At 44.2% G+C, this 21,641-nt stretch overlaps 3 protein-coding genes across 6 annotated transcripts; 2 read left to right on the top strand and 1 right to left on the bottom strand.

Annotated features, from left to right (window-relative positions):
* Positions 1–536: 536 nt before the first annotated feature.
* On the bottom strand, positions 537–1,715 carry LOC142894036 (heat shock factor protein 5-like). 4 transcript variants are annotated; one of them, XM_076035156.1, is made up of 2 exons: positions 1,631–1,715; positions 537–1,315 (listed from the first exon to the last, which is right to left on the bottom strand). In XM_076035156.1, exon 2 carries the CDS (start codon positions 1,305–1,307, stop codon positions 897–899), a length of 411 nt encoding a protein of 136 aa, XP_075891271.1. In that variant the 5' UTR covers positions 1,308–1,315; positions 1,631–1,715; the 3' UTR covers positions 537–896. The 4 variants fall into 4 exon arrangements, with proteins under 4 accessions (XP_075891271.1, XP_075891286.1, XP_075891279.1 ...); XM_076035171.1 differs by having other exon boundaries at positions 537–1,330; positions 1,631–1,696; XM_076035164.1 differs by having other exon boundaries at positions 537–1,339; positions 1,631–1,695.
* Positions 1,716–4,592: 2,877 nt separating this feature from the next.
* On the top strand, positions 4,593–8,623 carry LOC142897920 (perforin-1-like). The gene is made up of 9 exons (XM_076040574.1): positions 4,593–4,857; positions 4,929–5,008; positions 5,327–5,372; positions 5,544–5,680; positions 5,785–5,923; positions 6,325–6,405; positions 6,757–7,253; positions 7,590–7,683; positions 8,227–8,623. Exons 1-9 carry the CDS (start codon positions 4,594–4,596, stop codon positions 8,443–8,445), a joined length of 1,557 nt encoding a protein of 518 aa, XP_075896689.1. The 5' UTR covers position 4,593; the 3' UTR covers positions 8,446–8,623.
* A 1,691-nt stretch (positions 8,624–10,314) lies between these two features.
* Positions 10,315–20,519, top strand: LOC142894024 (uncharacterized). The gene is made up of 11 exons (XM_076035131.1): positions 10,315–10,712; positions 11,022–11,417; positions 11,749–13,725; positions 13,804–13,892; positions 13,984–14,042; positions 14,619–14,773; positions 15,956–16,121; positions 16,212–16,403; positions 18,147–18,371; positions 20,003–20,162; positions 20,246–20,519. The coding sequence occupies exons 1-11, from the start codon at positions 10,670–10,672 to the stop codon at positions 20,324–20,326; spliced, it is 3,543 nt and encodes a 1,180-aa protein (XP_075891246.1). The 5' UTR covers positions 10,315–10,669; the 3' UTR covers positions 20,327–20,519.
* The last annotated feature ends 1,122 nt before the right edge of the window (positions 20,520–21,641 follow it).

The raw sequence follows: 21,641 nt of genomic DNA, 5'->3' as shown, positions 1-21,641 counted from the left end.
AATCACAAGTGAAAATAAAAATTTTTTGAAGAAATCAGTTTTAGTTTTCATCCGTACAGAAGACCACAATCCCGAACAGTCATTTAAAAAAAAAAAAAAATGCCAAGAAAGTGGACCCAACCGCCGGCAAGGCACAAATATCTAATTTCACATTCATTCAATTAATTCATTATTTCTGTTCTGTGAAATCGTCTCGATAACTACCGCTAATACGTTACGTGATCCCGATCAAATAGAGCCAGCGCTGTGCTCTCCGTGGGACGTTAACACACCTCGCTCGCTCTGGCGGAACGCGCGCCCCCTGCTAACCGCTGCTGATGGGTGACACTGAATTTCCCAGTTCCCGACATCCGTACCTAATAATTAGCTGGGCTACATGTTTCTGAAGTACCCGGCCAACCACCTGGCGAAAAGGAGAACGCAAAGAAGAGAAAGTCACCGGAGGTGAAAGTTGAAAGAGAATATGAAAATTAAAGAGAAAGTTCCAGCCTCAGTGCCGAGTAGCTTTTATATTGGTAAATGATGAACAGTAGATGTTAGTTTTTAGTTTTTTATTCCTTGCTTGTTTCAGGAATTCTCCACTCGACAAGGGCCAAGTGGCAGAGCAAACTACTGGCTTTGATCCTCATGAAAAGAGTGCTGCACACCAAATCAGCAGTGAGAGGAAGAAGGCAACTAAACCTACCTCAAAAAATAAATGTTATTAAATTAAATTGTTCTTTTTCATTATTGTGGTGATCGATACCTGACGTTGACCTGGGCCAGTGGTTATAATAGTGGCAAATTTCCCTTCCTGGCTACCCCTGCAGCAGGATCTAAACATCAGTCCAGTGCAGTTAGCAGCCTGACAACGTTTGGTACTGTGAAGACACTATAGACCCAGCAGTGCTTGCAGGTTATTTAGCAGAAAGAGACTGTTGACACTCGGCGGCGTTTCTCCTCAGCGTCGCGACGACTCCGGGGTTCTGTTTGAAGTTTGGGTTGAAAAATTGATAATAAGTCCAGGTGGAACAGTTGGCATCGGGCAGGTCGTCTCCGTTCACTGGGGTGACCATCCTGAAGCCGTACAGGTTGAGCTGCCGCATGAAGCGCGAGAAGTTGGTGGTCTTAAAGGCATCCACGTTTTCCACAGAGCAGGGATGAGGGGACAGGACCTCCCTCTCGAAGAGCTGCTGGTTGATGACGACGGCCTCACCCTTGCTGTCCCAGAAGATGGACCTTTTCAATGGGTTGTTCGCCAGCCTCCATAGTTTGGCAGGGAAGTGGTTGGGGTTGGAGGGAGGGAGCATCCGTCCACTGCCGTTCATGCTTTTAGCTGCAGACAAGGAAACTGTGGTGACTTGATTGTTAATGTAAAAAAAAAAAAAAAAAAAAGGCTGTGTGTGGAGGGGTAATAGGCACCTAAATATCTGACCAATTTCATCACCAACTGGCAAGAAAACAAAATATCACAATGATACATTCTTATAGGAGGCATTAACATAAACAACCCTTAAATTTAAACAAATATCTATTCCTTATTTATGACTGACAGGAAGCATCTGAACACATCTTATTGTACTAAATTAGAATTAGCACTAGAGATAGTATAGAGACAGGTTTTCTGCACCTGTAGTTGAGAAGCCTTCACCTGTGATTGCACTAGAAAATAAAAGAAATATGACTCCAAATGAAATTGGTAGGACAGTATGTGTTTCTTCTTATGACGTTTGACTACCGATGCACTTTGCGTTAACGGTACAAGCAAATTCAGAAGAATGAATGCACTTTAATCCCAGTTGAAGTTCCTGTGATCAAAGCTTCTGAGGGGGAAAAGCCACCTCAGAGCAGAGGAGCAAAACTAATCTATTTGCAATAAATACCTGGAAATATAATAAGTTTTTGAGTAGATAGGTCTTTGTGAAAAAAAAATAGGTAGAAATCCAACACAAGAAGAAAAAATGGGTTAGATGGGTAGGGTATATATGTGGGGGAAAACCTAAATGTAGTTGAGAGGTTGTTTTTTTTTTCAGAACTATGTAATTATAATGTGAAATAATGCTTACCGTCTTTGCCATGAAAACTCAGGTTCTGGTGTCTGAAGTAATTGGTTGGTAATGGCCTTTAGAACAAGGGAAGTACCATATGATTAAGTCCATGCCTCAGAGGCTGCGAGCTAAGCCAGAGGTGGTGCAACAAAGTACTCATGGTGTGTTGTTGTGTGTGTTTGTAGTGTTTGTTCTATTTTTCATGATTCCAAATTTTTTCCTCAGAATTGGATGATTCAATAAGTTCTTTTCTTCTGCTTGATCTAAAAAAAAAAGAAGCAATTGTTATTGACTGTCACATTTTTTCTGGATTTCTTTTAGTGTTTCTTATGCCCAGAAAGTTGCCATTTTAAATGACTTTACAATGACTTTACAAAATAAAAAAGTCTGGTGATTCCATAATTTTTGCCAGGGGTTTTTAGAAGAACGCCACGGGAAAGAGGACACGAAAACACAGCAGACACCTAACAGCAGAGGACAGGTGTGGACTCCTATGATTTGTTGCAAAATCCAAGTATTTTCCATATTTTTTTTTGTTTGTTTCTTTTTGGTTGTGTGACGGGGCGCCCCGGTGAACGCTCCTTCATTCCCTGACTGCCACATGCCACCCCACCCCACCCCCTGTCTCTGGTGCCAGGGAGTGCACCGCTTCCATTGTTCCTGTGGAGCCACGGTCCGATCAAATTGGAGTGCAGGACCACTGTCCTGCCTTGAACCCTTTGACTTATGAGTTGGGCTTCGGCTATGGGTATTTCAGGGGAGCTCTGCTCACTTGTTGTTTGGTCTCTTTTATTTGGTGTTAATAAAAATCACCACACTGAAGTTTGGTCATCTGAGCCATCATTGTTCCCTCCCTGAAAAACAAACCAATGATAGGGTGTGTCTGCAAAGTTTAATCATCCACGTAAACTTAATTTCAGTTTCTGGAAGTGTGCGTTCTGACAGGTTCTGTAGCCATTTCTCATTTGTTTCTGTGTGTGTTTGTTTGACTTTGCTTTTCTTTTAGATGTTTTCCTCTAGTTTTTCATTCATGTATGCATATCTTAATTGGATCCTTGGAGAACATTTTGATAAAACTGCCCTCATTCACATTTGCTGGTTTCTTTGACCTAAATTACCGTCTTATACGTGTTGTGCAAAAATTTCTCCGTGCTTTTAGTTATCAGATTATTGGTATCGAGGCTTGCTGACCTTCTCCTTTCAGTCATTTGAGCTGTCTTTCTCCTTATGCTCAAGAGTAAAGGTTGGGTCTGTCGGGTCCCGTTGGGGGCGTAAAGGGATCAGTTTATTGTACACTATAGCCCCAATTCCACTGCCCAAAAAACGTGTTGTTGTTGTTTTTTTGTTTTTTTTTTAAATAAACTAATCGGCATGCGGTGGAATCTGTAAACCCGGGACAACAACACCTTTTTTATCTGCCGCACGGGGTGACGTTGAGCGTAGCGTGCGCTAAATCATAATATCGCGCCAGTCGCGGCGTATATCAAGCACTGATGCAAAAGTTTTCGATCACGTTCCATCAGCGCTGGACCAGACGCCGAAACAATCGCGGAGGTGCGCGCCGCTTCAAGTCTGGCAGCAACGACGTCATCGTTCCACTGCAGCCAAAAGTGATCAACAACTAAGAACACTGGCCACCGCCGGACTCTTGAATTCTGTAGAACTTCATCATGCGATCTCAGCGCGATGACGTCAGCAGACACGCAGCGGTGAAAGTTGAGGGGGTGCAGCTTGCCGGGGGGGGGACACCCCGCTGGGTTTGGTGCGTGGACACGGAACTCAATGCCGATTGCTTCCGCGACGTCCCGCGTCCAAAAACATGGTGTCATGTTTTTGGACATGTCCCGCTAATTTTTAGTGGAACAGAGGCTATATCTGACATTGAAGACTTTATTGGCACTCCTTCTCAGGAGTCCCTGGACAAGTTTTCAAGGGAGCAGTTGCTCAAAGTTGCAGAGCATTTTCCCATAGAGTTTGTGGGCGATAAATGCATCAAAGAGAATATCAAATATGCTATTAAAGAAAAGTTGATCAGCAGTTGTTTGATGTCCCCGGACAAACCGCATTTGCTGCCATGTCCTCCTACTTCACTACTACTTTTTTTTCCATTAGAGCATGAAACAATAAAACATGAACGTGAAATCAAAAAAATAATTGAGATGGAGAGAATTCGCCAAGAGTTGGAGAGGGCGAAGTTGGACTTGGAGAAAGGTTGTTTGGCTATGATCAAGGACAGCACGTTGGTGCACGCTTGTGAGGTTTGGGCAGGCACCTGGTTCTTCTGTGCCTCGGTTTGGATGTGAATAACTTGCGCTTGTTGCCAAAGTTTAAAAAATGGGTTTCAGACACATTTTTTCTCTTGTTTGAACATGTGGTTAAGGCAAGAGATTGGCAGGTTGTCACAACCTCAGAGTCAGGCTATGACACACTTTTTAAACATCTTCATGATTGAACAACGCTGCTTTTAATAATTTAACATTCATATCTTTATTGATTTGTTTTAGTGTTAAAACTCAATCATTTTCTGTCTTTCTTTTTAGTTTTTTTTGTCCCTCTGACTGCAGGCATGATCACACTTTCAACCCCAGCTCTTCTCTACCTGAGCCCCCTCCTCCTTCTGCCAAATTGTGTTCTGTGCTGCCTGGTTGGGACCACCAGCCAGTGCAACGCCGCACCCTTTGTACCAGGCTACAACCTGGTAGGGGAGGGCTTCGATGTGGTCACACTACAGCGTAAAGGCGCCTACACAATTGACGTGAAGACCTATCTCTCACCGAATGGCACCTGTACTCTGTGCTCCAACCGTCTTCAAGGCAACCAGCTGCAGAAAGTAAGTGAGAAATCACATCTAAACTTAACATGTATTGTTCATGATAACCACGGTCTTTTTCTGTGTACCAGCTGCCGCTCTCTGCAGTAGACTGGCGAGCCTACAGCCGGTGCAGGACTGAGATCTACAGCAGTGCACACACCTCTGTCAGGTACCGTATTGTGCAGCATTGTGATACCCTATGAAATAAATCAGCTCCTGTCATGTTCGAAGACTGCTATTAAAGTCATTGCTAAATAGTAGTAGAACCACAGCCATTGTATTGTTGTTTCTTTTCACACCATGTGAGACATTGAGGCAGGAACAATCTTCCAGGAATGGCCAATATTTTTTCCTCTGTCGGTTCTTCCTTTGACCTCATTTGTTATGATAATTACAACAACACAATGATGTTTTTTCACATGATGGTAACTGGTAAAAAAGTAAGACAATTCAATATTGACTTCTTGAATGTTAATTGTGTCTACAGCTCTCTGGCCGAAACTTACATCGCCGAAGACATTAAGTACTGGAAAGTAGGAAACTCGTCATACATACACATGAATATTCAAATAGATAAGACATTTGATACCTGTTCATGTTTTGCTACTGGTCTGTTTTAATGCAGTATTGAACTTGCAATTTAAATGATGCCCAAACAGGCCTCAAACCCACGCTGGCAGGTTAACATTTTGTTTCTCCTCCAGCTTGGTTTAGATTTGGGTCAATTTGCAAACCTGGACGTGGGAGGAACACAGTCCCCCATGTACAAGTTTTCCACAGCCAGGGCCAGAGAGGATCGACATTCTTTCAGTATCCACGGGGTCATCTGCAAATATTACGGGTGAGGACAGTGATCATGCTTCATTCCAGTTTTTTTCCAGCATGATACAAAATATTGTAAATATTTTCAGCGTAATCAATATATTATTTTGTCTTTCTGTCCAGTTACCGTTTGTCAAGCACTTCACCTCTCAGCTCAGAGTTCAGCAAGGATGTGGTCACACTACCCAGTGTCTACAATGGCTATACCAGGGCTCTTTACATGGAGCTCATACATACCTATGGCACACACTTTATACGTAGGGTAATCTCATACATACACGCATGCAATTGACATCCACAGACAAAGACTACAAACAAGATAAGAGGTACAAGGTATTTGGAACAGACAAGAAGTGAGGCACTTCTACGACTGTATAGCGTGCAACACTTGCCTCCCCTAGAATTAACAGATACAGTATAATCTTAATCTGACTGTCTGTATTTTCTTTCTTTCTTTTTAATTAAACACTCATCATCCCTGAAGTACAGGAACACAAACTGACCAACTTTAAAATAAAAAAAAAAACCTCAAAAGTCAATTAATTAACTGACAAAAATCTTCATTCTGCTGGTTCCAAACCTGTAAAGGCCATTAGTTCACTATATGCCCACACACGTTTCAACACACTAAAGCATTTTTCTTCTGTATATACGTGGTCTCAGGTTTTTCTTGGGGGCCGACTCAGGCGAGTCACAGCTGCACGCACCTGTTTGTCTACACTGAACGGACTCTCCTCCAGTGAGGTAAGTTTGACAGGAGTATGAATTAGATGCAGGACAGGCACACTTGCAAATGTACTTGATTGCATTAGAGCATGTTTTTAATTTGTAAACATGTACAATGGTGACACAGTGATGCAGTAGACACACCTTTGATCATCCAAAGACATGCAGGTTAGGCTAATTTGCAACTCAAAATTGTCTCTGTGAATGTGCGTGAGGATTCTGTGATCGGCTCCAACACTCTATACAGAATAAGAAAAAGAAAAATGGGGGAAAAAACAAAGATTTTATTTTTGAAAACCTTAGTTCTTAAACATTTAACAAACAATTTTGTTTATTATTATCATTGACATCTAAATTTCTTTGCTCTAGGTCCACTCCTGTTTGTTAATGGGTATCTCTGTTGGCTTGGGAAAGGCCAGATTTTCTGGAAACCAGGGATCTTGCTCCAAAGTGCAACAGAACCATGGCTTTTTCTCATCATACAGCGATGGTCTCCACCAACACTATACAGAGGTGGTGGGAGGCTCTGGTTGGTTGGGGGAGTTTTCACTCACTCATAATGACTCCCTTGGCTTCAAAAACTGGCTGAGTACTACCAAAGATTACCCGGACATAGTCTCATACTCCCTTAGGCCCATATATCGGCTGATTTCCAATAGGCTAAAGAGGGCTGGGGTGAAGGCTGCCATACAGCAGTACCTTGAAGACAACAGCGTGCAGAAATCACCTGCAGAACCTTCTTGTTGGGGGAACTCTCCAAACATTGCCTCCAATTGCTGCCCTCGGCGGCCCTACAGGGGAACACTGGTGGTGACCATTGTCAGAGCTTGGAATCTGGCAGGAGATCCTATTGGCGAAACTGACGGGTGAGTAAATTGACGTGTGAGGTGGACATTTAATAACGTTAAAAACACATCTCATTTAGTCCTCCATGAAACTCTCCCAAAAAAGCTTCTGGAAAAAGCATCTACATTTAAATCATTCCTATTTTTTCCTACTATCCCTTGGACATGTACGGGTTAAGAATTTGCATGACATGTGCTGCACTACTGCTCTTATTGCTCCAAATAGGTTTACAATAATACACTGATATTTTTTTGCCTCTGTGTATATGAAGTGATGGCCTTAACTGGCTCTATCAAGATCACTGCTAACACTACTTCCAGCTTTAATTTCCTTCTCTTGTTTGCTTTGATTCTCAGTTATGTTAAGATGTGGTATGGCAACTTCTACCGATCTACTAATTGGATTAGCTCAGACAACCCAAGGTGGAACGCACAGTATTACGTGGGCAAGGTTCGTAATTATCCTCTTGTGTTTTGACATTGATGACTAGAGTTACTGTTCACTTTTGTACCGTTGGTGTTCAACAAACAAATTATGTGTACGCTGTACTTGCAGTGGACTGAAAGAAAGGAAAGGGAAAGAACCCAAATCACTCTCACACCAGTTCCGCAAAAATTTAGCTAGCGGCATGTTAGCACAATAATTGCTGTGACGCCACTAACCTATTATTTCGTAGTTAAAAATGTTTGATACATTTGGATGAAAAAAACTATCAGTATAAATTTTAAAAGGTTTTGTGAAATAAGATGTACAGGGAAATAGCTAGGTTATACATATATAAATAAGAAATAATTGATGATCCAGGGAAAAGGTGAGAGAATGAATGAAAAAAATAAATATAAAGTTATTTATGCTCATCCTATCTGTTGAAATGGTTATATTATTGGTATTATTATTTAAGATATCGTTACTTGGGAATGGTGAATATTATATTTTAAACTGTATTAGGTATACTTTGTTGACTTTTTTGAAAATCTTTAACTCTTTTTAAAGGTGGACACAACTTCCATTTTGAGTGTTGAGCTCTGGGACAAAGATGTCATTTGGGACGACCTGCTAGGATCTTGTTCGTGGCCTCTCAGCCAGGGAAGACACTATCTGACTTGTCCTGCTCAGGAAGGCATAGGTGGCTTTGAGATCATGTACACACTGAACTGTGACCCGAATCTGACTGGATATAAGTGCAAAGATTACAACCCATCTCCACGCTAACAAATACTTTTTTTTATTTCGTCCTTGGTTTTATACACTCTCATAATCAAGGAATGCAACAAGGTTTAAGACAGTATGATCAAATTAAATTTGTATTATACAAAAATGAGAAAATTGAAGTTTGGGACAAGGATCATCTCCATGATGACCGTCTAGGATCATGTTTGTGGTCACTCAGCCAAGGAACACACTGGGTGATGTGTCCGACCCAGGGAGGCAGAGGTGCCTTTCTGGTCGTATACACTCTAACCTGTGACCAAAGTTTGACTGGAAACAAGTGTGAAATCTACAGACCAACTTCACAATGACAAACTTTTTCTTTCCTTCTGCAAAAGTAGATTTTTCATCCACTGGGATTTCAGATCTACATTAGAGTAGGCTGCTTGAAAGCTAAGACAGCGCCATGAAATAATATTCTTTGTATTGCACAATAAGTACATCAAGAAACATGTAACCTGACACACATATATATACAACTACAATCTGCTTTAAGCACTTTAAAGAAAAACACTTGGGGAATTTATTTCAGTTCTTCAGCAACTCAAAATATATAACTGCTGTTACTTTAAATAAACATCAGCTAAGCATACAGCTTGTTCTTTGTTTTCATTCACGTTCAGCCATACGATTATTACATAAACAAGAAAAATTATTTATCAAATCCTTTCATGCAGAAATAAAATGTCTTGTTTGACTGTTTGCTCAATGTGACGTGATTAAGATGAAAATCCCGTTTTAGGAACTCATAGGAAAATGAGATTGGCTTTTAATTACTTGAACAGGAAAGAGAACATAAAACATGCCAAAATAAAACAGGAAGTTAAAAAAAGACCAACATGAGGTGACAGCGCTAACCACTGCGCCACGGTGTTGCCCACAAATTCAAAACCACAACATTTTTGTTAAACTTAAACACAGTTGAATAAAGTGTTTTTTTTATTATTATTATTATCATTATTATTAATTGCCTATTGTTTAACTTAAAACTATTTTATTTTAAGATCATTTAAAATAATTCAACATTTAATACTCATTGCCACCGCTGCGGCACCCCAGGCTGGTATAGGCCTATCACTGTTGTGGTTAAGCCAGACACTTATTTATTTTTAATTTAACCTTTATATACCCAGGCAAGTAATTAAGAACATAATCTTATATACTACAAGTGCAGCCTGGACAAGCGCAAAGGCACGTTTAGATGAGCGCATAGCAGGCTCATCAATCCATCCATCCATTTTTGCACATTTGCATCCAAGCGGTGACATAGAAACCATCACACCTTCAATCACACCACTCATAGTGCAAAGTAAGCAACATCTGTAAATACAGCTGCCCTGGAATTGAGCACGATTCAAACTACCAAACCCTCAGCTACATTATTATACGGCGACCTGCCGAACCCCCTTCTGCCACCAGTCGTCCAATGCCTGTCCAGAAGGGTGCGCTACCAGCAGTAAGGGCGACTCCTTGAAATCTAAAAATGTCTTTTGAAATGTCTTTCTCAGGCAGGCAAACCAAACATCGTCGCTTCCCTGACAGGTTTCTCGATGACTGTGAGCGCGGCTCGTCAAGCAGTGCAGGTCAATCCACCGCGTCCTCTTGCGGTGCCACACAGCGGGACGTGGCTGCAGCGGCGCTAATGAACCGCTGCCGCCCTTTCATGTCTCGGTGCCTCCCGCGGTTCGAGGTTTCCTGTGTTGCGTTCACGGAGCACGTTCAAAAGAGCAGCCCCTGGCTGTACTGTCGCGACGGACGGATTCTTTCCTCTCATCTGCCGGAATGCCAGCGACCAACGTCCAACGACCGCACCGCACGGCACCCAGTCCACCCACGGGGAGTTTGGCCCCTCTGTTAGCCCCCCCCTCCTCCTTCCCACCGCCCCTGCGCGAGGAGGACGCGCTCTCCGTCTGACGCACGTGTGTCCTATTTCAGAGGCGTGCGCGGCGTCCGTCTCGCGTCCCTGTCAGCAGCCCGGTGGTTTTTCCGCGAGGAGGAAATGATGGAGAAGGAAAGTTTATGACGCCTGGCTGCGTTTTGTCGGGACTGTCCGCAGGAAGAAGAAGACGAAGAAGGAAGGGGGGAAAAATAATTACTGGAGGTTCGCTGTTGTGTGTTGCGCCGCCCTGAGCTTGCCGTCCACACGGCGCGCACGTTTTCTGATAAAATAGCTGTATGGATTTGGGATTCACGGGGTGCCCGACATTGAAATGTCTCAGGATTGGAAATGCAGCTCCAAGCCTGTCTGTTGCTCCTTATCGTCACAGCAGGTAAGAGAACCGTTCAGTCGAACAGCAGTGCCTCATTGTTGACGTAGATTTTCATCTTCATTGTGCATGTCGATTTATTCTGGTGACAGTGTAAAACGTCAGGCGTGAGCAGGTCATGCTGGTTGAGTTTTGTGGCTTTTATATATCCCGAATAATTATATGGACATTGTTAAACATCGTGTGTCAGTTCAAAGTGAACATTTTAAATGTGTCCAATAATTGTGCCAAAAAATGCAAGATCAGAGAGATCTGGAGGGTTTTTTTTTGTGTTGGTGAAGTAAGTTTCCAATTTTATCTTTATTTCCACAGATACAGCATTGGCCTCGTCACACCATCCTTGTGGCGGAAATGTCAGCCTGGACCAGAACTTGGATGGTCACATCAGTCTCACTGTATCTGGACCATTTTCTAACAGTAACACCACCACCATCACACTCAACTCCACAACTGACCAGTCCAACGAAACCCTACCAGCCTCAGTTTGCACTTGGATGATTTCCATCCCTCCAGGCCGGACAGTACTTTTAAAATTGTTGTGGCTGGAAAGTGGCTCGAGTGCGACCGTACACTGTTTGGGGAATGACGAAGATCACGTCCTGGAGATTGACGGGTCAACGCTGCTGTCCAACTGCAGTGGACACAAAGCCTCCCTCTCATGGATGGGAGAAGGACACTCCTCAAATCCAATTGAGCTGTCTTATTATGGTAAGAAAGTGTCACTCGATTATCCAGTTTAGCTATTGAATTAGCGTGACCCAAATGTGTGCGCTCCCTCCTTGATCACGTGTCTGAATTAACTGTCGGAATTTACATGCAATGAGTTTGCCAATTTGTTTTCTGTTTCGAGGAGCCGAGTGTTGTGGTTGCCTCAGTGTGTGTCGGTGGAAATGTTTTTCCCAGAGTGGGCTGCCAGCCCGTTGGTCGGAAACTTCTTATCACACCCACGGTGGTGTGTAAGGTCTGTTATGATTTCCACCCTGTCTCACTTGACGCTGTCCCCGCTCTGTTTTTTTGTGTTTGTTCCTGACCTCTGCAGTCCAAGTAGATGAGAGGAATTCCTCAGGGCACCACGCCGGCGGCTCCCCCCGCACAGACCGAGACGTTGTGCCTCAGTCGCAGACAGGAACCAGCTTTACGAGCCTGGCTCCCATTGCTAGAGAGACGGTCGGAGGAACAGAATGGGGCAAAGGTCGCCTCCGCGAAGGTGCGGAGGAGTGGACGTTGGGTCCCAGTCTCTCCTCGCAGGACCGAGGGCCGCTTCACGCCACCTCGCACGCTCAACAGTTGACCGTGGCTGGGAATGCCGATAGGGAAACTCTCTCTCTTCCTGAGGAAGGGCATAACAATGGAGCGGATACATCTGGAGCTACTCACCGTGCCGATGGTTCCATATATACCCGGGATGTATCACACCCTTATTTTGAACCTACTCTAGCCACAGATTCGCTGTTTCACACATCACACCCGACTAAGACAGAGACGGACTCCAGCGAGCGGCTGCTTGAGACACAGACGCTGCTGAAACTTGGAAAAACCGGCGTATCTGACGCCACGATGGTCACGGACATACACAAACGCAGAGACCGTCGGATGTTTGACTCGTCTGCCACGCAAGAATACCGAACCGTGCCCAGTTCCCTTATCCCAAATCTCTCCTCCTACCTCCCTGACATACCCTCTTGGGGAACCAGGGAGGGTGGGACCATCCTTGGTCCTCAAGGTGGAGCTGTTAGGTCAACGCCTGAAGAAGCCCTGCAGCACTCTAGGAGGGGCCAGAGAAGCACTGTCAGGCTCAACTCTGAACTGACCTCCGCCATCACCCACAATCCTTCGCCATCACCCACCGAACAATGGCGGGGTGGCACCAGCCAAGCAGCCACTGGTACGGAATCCACCGCGTCATCGTCATCATTCCCGGAGGGCCCCAGCACGCTGTTTTCATCCACTGCAGCGCCCACCAGTGCTCCACACCACATGGAGAACACCTCATTAACTCCCCGCCCCACTCAAAGTGAGTCTCTGCCATTGCTTGCAACAGACGCTCCTGATAGATCTGAAGACGCTCCGGCGCTTCGCACTTTGACTTTTTCCGCACCGACTCGCACGGACTCCCCAGAAAGGACGGAGAGCACCACACACTTCACAACTTGGTCCACGTCCTCTACGGTCACGCACGCGGCCAAAGCGGAGACTGAAACCGCAGCGCCCAGCACACAAAGCAAGTCAGTTAACACGTACGTGTCAACTCAAACAGTCTACTCCACAAGTGACGGTAGCGGAATTGTTGACAGGACTACTACCAGTCTTTCCATAACGACAGATTCAGGACCAGTGCTGAGTATTCAGAGCTCTGCCACCACAGAAAGCCCTTCTGGCACCAAAACGGAAACCCCATTTTCCACCTACACCAGCTTGAACAAGCTGTTAACCACAAATTCACCAACGACATCCCCACGTCTGTCATCGAGTATCACCATACCCTCATCTACACCTTCACACACAGCCCAAACACACAGTCCACCACCTGCTAGTCCAATTTTCACCCACGCTTCATCGCCTTCTCCACTTCCAAGCACTCAATCCCCCGGTCATGTGACCACTGTCGGCCACAAAACTCCACCCGTGACCTCAGAAACGGCAGCATTCTTGTCTGCATCTTCACACACGCTTCAGACGCAAAGCAGCCCACCTTCGCCACCTTCTGGTCATTTTCCCACGACGTATAAAAAACCCCACAGTGCCACTATCCCTGATCTTCCTCCTGTCACAACCGCAATTTCAGAGCCTGGCCGTCAAGATGTAGTTGTGACAAAAGAGCATGAGCCTCGGCAGGGTTCTGCAAGCGGCACAACAGTTCGGCCAGCGCAGCGACCTGCGCCTCGGTCGACCCTGCAGCCAAGTGAGCAGAGCCGTACGACACCCACCACATCTGTGTTAACCTCCACCTGGAGCTCCACGAGCAGACCGAAACCCAAATTCTACATTGTGCCTGACCAGCCAGCGGACATCAAAGGTACCGCAGCCTGTAATTAGACATTGGTTCTAAAGGGTTCCAGAGCTGAGGTTATAATCACCTTCTTCTTCCCTCCAGTGGAGTCGATTGAACTTCTGCTGCAAATCATTGTGGAGGAGTCCAAACCTGCTTCTGCCAAAGATCTGGAAGAAGACGCCACCGTCTGGGTGAGAAATTAAGTATTGACACTTAAATGATAAGAAAGGCACTAACACAATTTTATTGAGTAAATGCAACAAAGATGCCACTTTCTTGTAGGTGAAGTCACATCTTCAGAGGGCCCCGGGGTTCAGCAGGATGCTGGAAGTCTGGAGCAGGTCAGAGTTCCTGTAGAGGCAGTATGGACTTGTTTTTGTCTTCTACAGAGAAGAAGAGAAGAACTTGCCCCTTTTTTCGAATTCAACCTGGTTTATCTCAATCTAACAACATAATGTTTCATATTGTCCCACCCTTTCAAAAGTATCCTCTCCAGTCAGTCAGGAAAATAATTATCCATTTATAGTCAATGCTGGTCTGTCATTCTAGTTATCTTATTTTGTAGTAAGATGAAGAACAGTGAAAATGTTGATATTATAATTTCAATATTTTCTTTTCTGCCAGATGCTGTGTGTATCTAAATCCATGGAGCTGCTTGCCTAACTTGAAATTTTAAAGTAGTTGCAACACAAGCATAGTTGGGGTTATTTTTTAAACTGTAATATTCCTTGTGGTGTCAGTAATACTTTATTTTAAACGGATTCTTAGAGGTTGTGTGGCTTTTAGATATTTTGAAGAACAACATTTGGTTGAGGTTTGTTGTTGTTTTTTTTTAACACGGAATATTCATGGAGACGTCTTGATTTTATTGGATGCAGACACACTGAATTGAACGTACTTTCCGACCGCTGCTCTAGTGGCCATGCTGTGCAGTGTCTGGCTGAGTTTGAAACCAGCGGAGCTCTGCAGTGGCTCGGCGTGACCGGACCCACATCCCTGCTGGAACGAACAGGACTGGCTCAGCCGGGTTCGAGCTTCAGGTCGAGCAGGATCGTCAACGTAACGCTGGGAGGTAAACCTGAGCGCAGACGCGTCCAGTCAGAGACCGTTAGCAATCTTGTCAGCCACGGGGGCTCCATTACACTAAATGAATGGCATTTAAAACAGACTTTCTTCACTGACCCAGTTACAGGTAGAGTTGTGTGGATGCTGTATAACTCACTTAAAGTAACTCACTTAAAGTCACATTCCTGCCATGAGAAATCTGATCAACCTTTTTCGAGGATAATGAACCCATTACTAAGGAATGCAGGTATACCTTTCCCACAACACATTTTTCTTAGGTGCACTGATATGTTATGTTGTGTGAAAACACTTCCATCACAGTCAATTCAAATGAACAAGTGGTATGACAGTGCTGCCGTTGAAGATTCTGTTTTCATGTGGTTTGATGTGCATCCAAAATGAGCACAAACTGGTCCAGGTCTTGTTTTAAAGATCCTGTGTTGAATGTGTTGGATTTCAAAGCTTAAAGTGAGGTGCAGGACTAAACAGCACAGAGTGGTGAACATGCAGATGTTTCTGTCTGCTTTGTAGAATGCGCACTGCATCTTGTGCCCTCTAGGTGGCAGTATAGGGTTAGGCTCCTCATTACTGAGATCATTACAGCAATAAAACACGTAGATTAAGAGGCTGCGTCTCATCTTTTGCACTTTCTTAGAGCCTGCTTTGAAAAAAAATCTCATTTATGAATCTGTATCCGTTTTACTATTCCAGTTGCTCCCCTTGATTTTCATTTGTAGACAGGGTCTTGGTTTTTTGCATCTGAATTGAACTACTACCACTACTAGTACTACTTGTACTAGTACCTACTCCTAGTACATTGACATTATAGGACAACCCTTTATTTTTGTCTGTGCCATGATATTTTGTCATATTTGTTCATTAGTATTTTGTCAAGCAATGTGGTCACTTGTCAACTGTTTTTCAGCGAACAGCTTCCCTGCATTCACTTTAAGCCGTCGGGCCCGCTGTTCCACTTTTTTTCCTTTTCAAAAGAAAAAAAAAAGCAGGCAAAATATTTGTGAGCCATTTTTAGAATTTTGTGGCGACATCATCATAAAACAGCCTTGGAAGTCAGTCCCACAGACCGCAAGGAAAAGCAGAGAGACTGCAGTGAGGCTGCGCTGTTTCGAGGTGTTTTTTCTTTTTCATTGACCAAGTGAGCGAGTTCCCTCGAAAAACATTTCTGCAGGCGTGCAAGCCGACGTGTGCGACTGGCTGCTCGAGTGCCAAGCGGGTTTCACGTGCACGGCTCAGCCCGGCTCCTCAAACTACAGCTGTTCTTCCGACTGCCACTTCGACTACTGCCACCACCATGGCATCTGCACGCACCACCCGGGCCAGCCTCCAGTTTGCCAGTAAGAAGTCGTAGAAACACACTTTACATCCACCCAGGTGATGTGTGCGTGCTGCTGAGCGATGCTTTGTCTTTTTGCGGGTGTCTTTAGCTGCCAAGCAGGGGAGGACACCTGGTACATGGGGCAGAAGTGTGACGTCAGGATGACCCGAGCGCGGCTGGCGGCGGCGTGCCTGGCCGTCCTGCTCGTCATGGTGACGGTGGTTGGCGTCCTGGCGTTTTTGGCAGTGCGGCGCTACAGAGCCCTTCTGATCCAGGCCAAAGTGGATCAGACACGGAGCAGGTACACAAACACAGCGGCGCTGTGGGTTGCTTCGTTGCGTAGTTCTGCCCCGCAGCGAACGTTGGGCTTAAATTTGAGGTCTGTCTTAAAACTTGAACCGGCTCAGCTATATGTGAGAAATACCAAAAGTCCCATACTACTCTAAATATACAAATCACAATGACATCTTGTGATGTCACAAGCGGAGCGTGCAGCTCAAATGTAGAAGATCTAACGGGGCATGAGTTTTTGCTTCCTGCAAAAACAGAGTATTTTTGCTGCTCGCCAGAAACAGAGGGCTAATGTTACACTGATTTAGATCATTTACTTTTAGTGTTGCTCCCTTGCTGTCTTGGATGAAAAATAAAGATCTGAATATTGATGGGATGTTGGACCTTTTAATAAAAGGATCTAAATCATAAGAATTAAAAAGAAAAATGTCTCTGCCCGTCAGTCAAAAAGAGAGAAAACAGTTGAGAATGTCTAAAGGGACGAGCTAGTTTCAGAAAGTGTTGAATGTGAATGCATTTGTAGATTTTGTCCAACACTAATTTGAAAGTATCAAAGGAATAAGATTAACATTCTGGACTTAACAAGATTGAAGGGGACGGCAAGCGCTTGAAGGTCACGATTGTCATCCTGTACGGAAAACACATTCAGAGACTGCGCAGCTGCACGAGTTGTAATTCGGGCATTGTCCACTAGATGTCACAGCTTGTCTGCTGATCACGAGGTAAAAGTTGGTTGCCCTTGTGGAAAATTTTGTGATAGTCTGAGCAGAATCCAAATGTCCACCTTCCAGACAGCCCTTCCAAAATGAAGTTATTCAGAACCACTGCGGTAGAGGACTAACATAGTGAGTTTACTTTCTTGATGAGCAATAGATGGACCTGCATTTTAATAGCAGCGTTCAAGTTTACTGACTCTACAGTGCACATCATTAACCTTGTACGCCAAACATAAATATTGTGACTGTGTGTTGTGTACAGGATTGGCTTGGACTTGTCGGCTTTGTTTTTACCATGATGACAAACAACAATAATTTTTGGCCATTTTAACATCTTAATTTTGAAAAAAATAATTTAAAAAAATAATGGCTCCGATATTTCGGGCAAGACACTCAAACCTAAACTGCTGGGCAGAGCTGATCATGCCGTAAACAAGCGAAGGCATCCGAAACAAAGACTGCCTCTGTGTGTGCTGTAACATGAGCTCCTCTGTTTTGTTTGGGAAGCCGGGCTGGCCTCATATGCATGTTGGTGCACCGGGGTCTCTCTTTGTCCTCCGCATCTCTCGTTTCAACACCACGGCCAGGTCAAAACGTCGCAAACAGCCAAACATAAATCAGTTTAAAAGAGAAAAAAATGACGCGGTGAGAGAATATTGACTCGCACTGAACTGTGGCGCCTGCTTTCACATTAGATCTGAGAATATGGAGCAGTTTGCTATCTTCCACCTGTAGAAATGTACAGACCAGCTACCGGACGACAGCGAGAGGAGCGGCGACCATAGAGCCGAACGCAAGATCAGATTTTGTCACAGTTAAGGTGTTGAGGACAGAGCATCCGTCAGCAGCAGCCCATGTTTTGCATTCCCCACCACAGAGTGGTGTAGCAGAGCCTCACACAACTTTCCATTGTGTGTGTGTGTGTGTGTGTGTGTGTGTGTGTGTGTGTGTGTGTGTGTGTGTGTGTGTGTGTGTGTGTGTGTGTGTGTGTGTGTGTGTGTGTGTGTGTGTGTGTGTGTGTGTGTGTGTGGACGCAGCTATCGCAGGTTCAACCATTTTGATGAGCTGTCAGGACGGTTCTGGTTGCGTTCGTGGGCCGAATCAGCAGACTCGCTTGATAATCCGGCCTTTACACGCTCCGATGAGTTACTGCACCTGCGGGCCCTCGACCGCCCCTGCTGTTACCATGACGACACGCTGTCGCTGGCATCCACCTGCCCCAGCCACGGAGCAGCACGCATCAACACAATCTACCCCCACAGGTACCGACACCACACACACACGCACACGTGTGCACAGTACCGCTAATAGGTGGTTGATGAGCTCAGTAGTATCAGCATGTTAAAGACCTCCGGGTCTGTCTGTCTGTCTGTCTGTCCACTCACAGATAACCTTTACCTAAATATACCAACTTTTATTTCACCAGATTAATGAAGACTAGAATGTTACAGGACTAATAAACAGTAAAATACTTATTATTATGTGAAGTTATGATACAAAAAGTGATTTGATGATGCTTACAGTGTTCACACTCACTAGTCCGCTGGTTACCAGGTTGATGCAGCTAACTACACGCTGTCAGAGCTGGAAGAGGAGTTAATTTAGTCAGTGCTCAAAAACAACACAACAACAACAACAACGTGCTGTGATTTCTGGCCGCTGTTACTTGTTGTGCGGCCCGTTCAGATGTGCTGAATCACATTTTCATGGTCTGTTTTTTGTTCGGACACGCTAGCTCGTGGCAGGGGCTACGGAGGAACTGCGCGCGCCGCCTCATTGCAGTGCAGTTTCTGACACAGTCATAACAATGAAGACATGTGCAATTAGCGGTTGCACATTAATAAACCAGTTTGTTTGTTTTACTTATTTCAGTTTGTGGTGATGATACACATAGAGCATGTGATCAATGCAGTTTTGCTATTGGCTCACAGGTCCTTATCAGTTATTCAGCCTATTTTTCTTCTGCTTCATTTTCATGACACTTTAATTGTACACCTGTAATAGTTTTGCAGATGTTTCTTCTTCTTTTTTTTTTTAATAATTCCTGTTTCAATATGAACATGTTAAACTGAACTAGCTTTTAGTTTAGTTCAGTTTATTCGGTCGTAATTACAGGTATACAATTAAACAGATAACAAAGGATACAACAACATTATATTGACCAAAGAGGTGTACGCTGAAGTTTAAGCTTACATTTCATGTAAGCGACTCGTTCTTTTCATAGTCCGTACATGAACAAAACAACAAAAACAAAAGGTTCTAAATAATTTTCATAATCGTTCCTGTCCTTGCTCTTGTTTTTTTTTAAACATTCCTATTCCCCTGAGTTCATATTGACTCTCTTGTTTCAAACAGCCTCTGCATACAGTCGGGAAGCAGATTGTTGTGTACTTTATGAATTGTCTGTACGGTTTTGTTTTCCACTGAATCAAAAAATGTCAAAGCATGTAAATTGAAAGATAATGCATTAGTAAATAATTCACCTGATCCCCATATCTTCATATAGTAGGTAAGGTACGGGACGATGAGAGGACAGTACAGTACGACATGAAATTTCCCATATTCTAACTAAATCTTTTTTCAGTAAAAGAAATGTTCTTCCTCAGCTAAATTAACTACTGTACATCATTTCTGATCTATTCTATCACACTGCTTTAAAATGGAAACACTTTTTCTGCCGTCTATAAATCCAAACCCCTAATACTGATACTAAAATATCCACTGCCTCATTAAAGCCTTAACACATCAGCACTCTGTATCTCTGCACTTCACTGTAATTCCATTGACCCGGTTCAAACATTATCTTAAGCTTTTAAATGTACCCCAGTAGGTTTTGTGCGGCGTGCGAGCAGTAATGGTGTTGATAATCCCTGGCCACATGTGCTCCTCGCAGCTCTCAGTACGCCTGGAGGGGGAGCGAGATGAGCGTGGGGGACGGCGTGCTGGACTCGGGGAAGGCCAGCGACCTGTCGGTGTGCAGCTGGCCCGTGGAGCCCATTCAGTGGACGCCCTTCCCACTTCTGCAGCAACTGGCGTCCCACCGTGCGCCCGCGGTGAGTCGGGCGTGTGCCAACATGCATGCAAGTGTGTGTGGAAGAGGAAGGGTGTGATGTGTCAATGAACGTTTGCCCTGCAGAGCCAAGTGAGAGTGTCCAGGCCGCGGTCCTACTGTGAGGGCATGGAGCTGGTGGACATGGGGAAGAGCTGGACCGCATGACGCTCGAGAAGAAGAGAAAGCCTTCTTTGTCTGTATTGCTATTGTTTTATCTGCTACCACACGACGTAGCAAAGAGTGTAAATATGTATATAAGTAAATATTTCTGTCAATCGTTTCTGCATTTTCCAATTTAAACATTACTTGTCTTGTCCAAATGTAAGAAAACTTAAAAGAATAAACTTGTTGTCTTTTTCCCCCGCCGCAGTTTATCAGTTCTCTTACACATTCATGGATACAAATGGAGTTAATTAATAAGCAAATAATCAACTCGCTTTTAAGGGACATAAATATTTCAAGATAATAGAGACGAGAGGAAAGTGTGGAGGGCACTGGACTGCCGGAACAACTTGGAGTCGTTTTTTTTTTAATCATCTAAAGGAGCAGCAGGTGAAATGAGTGATGACGCTAGTGGTGAATTATAAACTGTGCAGCTCAGCAGCTGGATCAGGAAGCACAGTACAAAGTCTGGAAACATGAAGAAACACCTTGATAGGCTCTGACTATGTGCAACAAACAACACATTAACTTATATTTAATAACCTAAGCGGGACCACAGTCTTGGCTGATCTTTTTTTGAAATGAGGTTTCGGGGCCAGACTTCTGGATATTCCAGTTGAGATACAGTTCAGTGGGCAAACAAGTTCTGAAGTGTAAATGTGTGAGCTGGAGTGGAGCTGCCAGGTGGATTTCATTACACAGAACCTTTGCACAGAGGCAGGCAGACGACTGCTTCTGCACATTTTCCAGCCCTTACGCAACCAAGTGTAACCTCTGCTGCTCGTGTCTCCAAACTGTCCTTAAAGGCATCGCGGTGGCCTTTGTCTTAGCTGTCTTCCAACAAAGTCCCTTAAAGATTGCGCTGTTATTCTGTTGTTGTTTTGTTTTTAAAAATAAATGCATTTAATATTTTCATTTAAATAAAACGCAGTGACAGCACAGACGGTATGAAAACTTCTGATGTTTGATAAATATTTGGAGGAATCTTCTGCCTCTGAATTTGCAACAATGACAAAGTTTCAAACAGCGGTAAATATTAACGGTGTATTTTCTTCTGTTTGTCTTCCTTCAATCGTTAACAGACAGCTGGTGATCTGAGAGCGCAGGACTCAAGGCAGAACTCAGAGGTCATGTTTAAGCCCAGGCCCCTGACATATACATTATAATGCCGAGTAGCAATTTTAACATACATATAGTTCAGGAAGCAATTGCATGACACCAGTCGGATCACTTTATCCTTCATTAATGTCTGTCAGATTGAAGCCGAGCATGTTGCAATTAGAGCCCACAGGATATTTCACATACGTTCTCGCTGTCT

This window comes from Nelusetta ayraudi, unplaced genomic scaffold (genome assembly GCF_046127955.1).
Source record: "Nelusetta ayraudi isolate G7.1 ecotype Tasmania unplaced genomic scaffold, CSIRO-AGI_Nayr_v1 ptg000004l, whole genome shotgun sequence".
NCBI lineage: Eukaryota > Metazoa > Chordata > Actinopteri > Tetraodontiformes > Monacanthidae > Nelusetta > Nelusetta ayraudi.
This window is presented reverse-complemented; position numbering and strand designations above follow the sequence as displayed.

Excerpts from the sequence above, each read along its gene's own strand:
- LOC142894036 (XM_076035156.1), bottom strand. The coding sequence starts at position 1,307 with ATGAACGGCAGTGGACGGATGCTCCCTCCCTCCAACCCCAACCACTTC.
- LOC142897920 (XM_076040574.1), top strand. The coding sequence starts at position 4,594 with ATGATCACACTTTCAACCCCAGCTCTTCTCTACCTGAGCCCCCTCCTC. Across the intron at positions 4,858-4,928 it reads AAGGCAACCAGCTGCAGAAA|CTGCCGCTCTCTGCAGTAGA; the intron begins GTAAGTGAGAAA and ends TCTGTGTACCAG. Across the intron at positions 7,684-8,226 it reads CACAGTATTACGTGGGCAAG|GTGGACACAACTTCCATTTT; the intron begins GTTCGTAATTAT and ends CTCTTTTTAAAG.
- LOC142894024 (XM_076035131.1), top strand. The coding sequence starts at position 10,670 with ATGCAGCTCCAAGCCTGTCTGTTGCTCCTTATCGTCACAGCAG. Across the intron at positions 13,726-13,803 it reads CCAGCCAGCGGACATCAAAG|TGGAGTCGATTGAACTTCTG; the intron begins GTACCGCAGCCT and ends TCTTCCCTCCAG. Across the intron at positions 16,122-16,211 it reads GGCCAGCCTCCAGTTTGCCA|CTGCCAAGCAGGGGAGGACA; the intron begins GTAAGAAGTCGT and ends GGGTGTCTTTAG.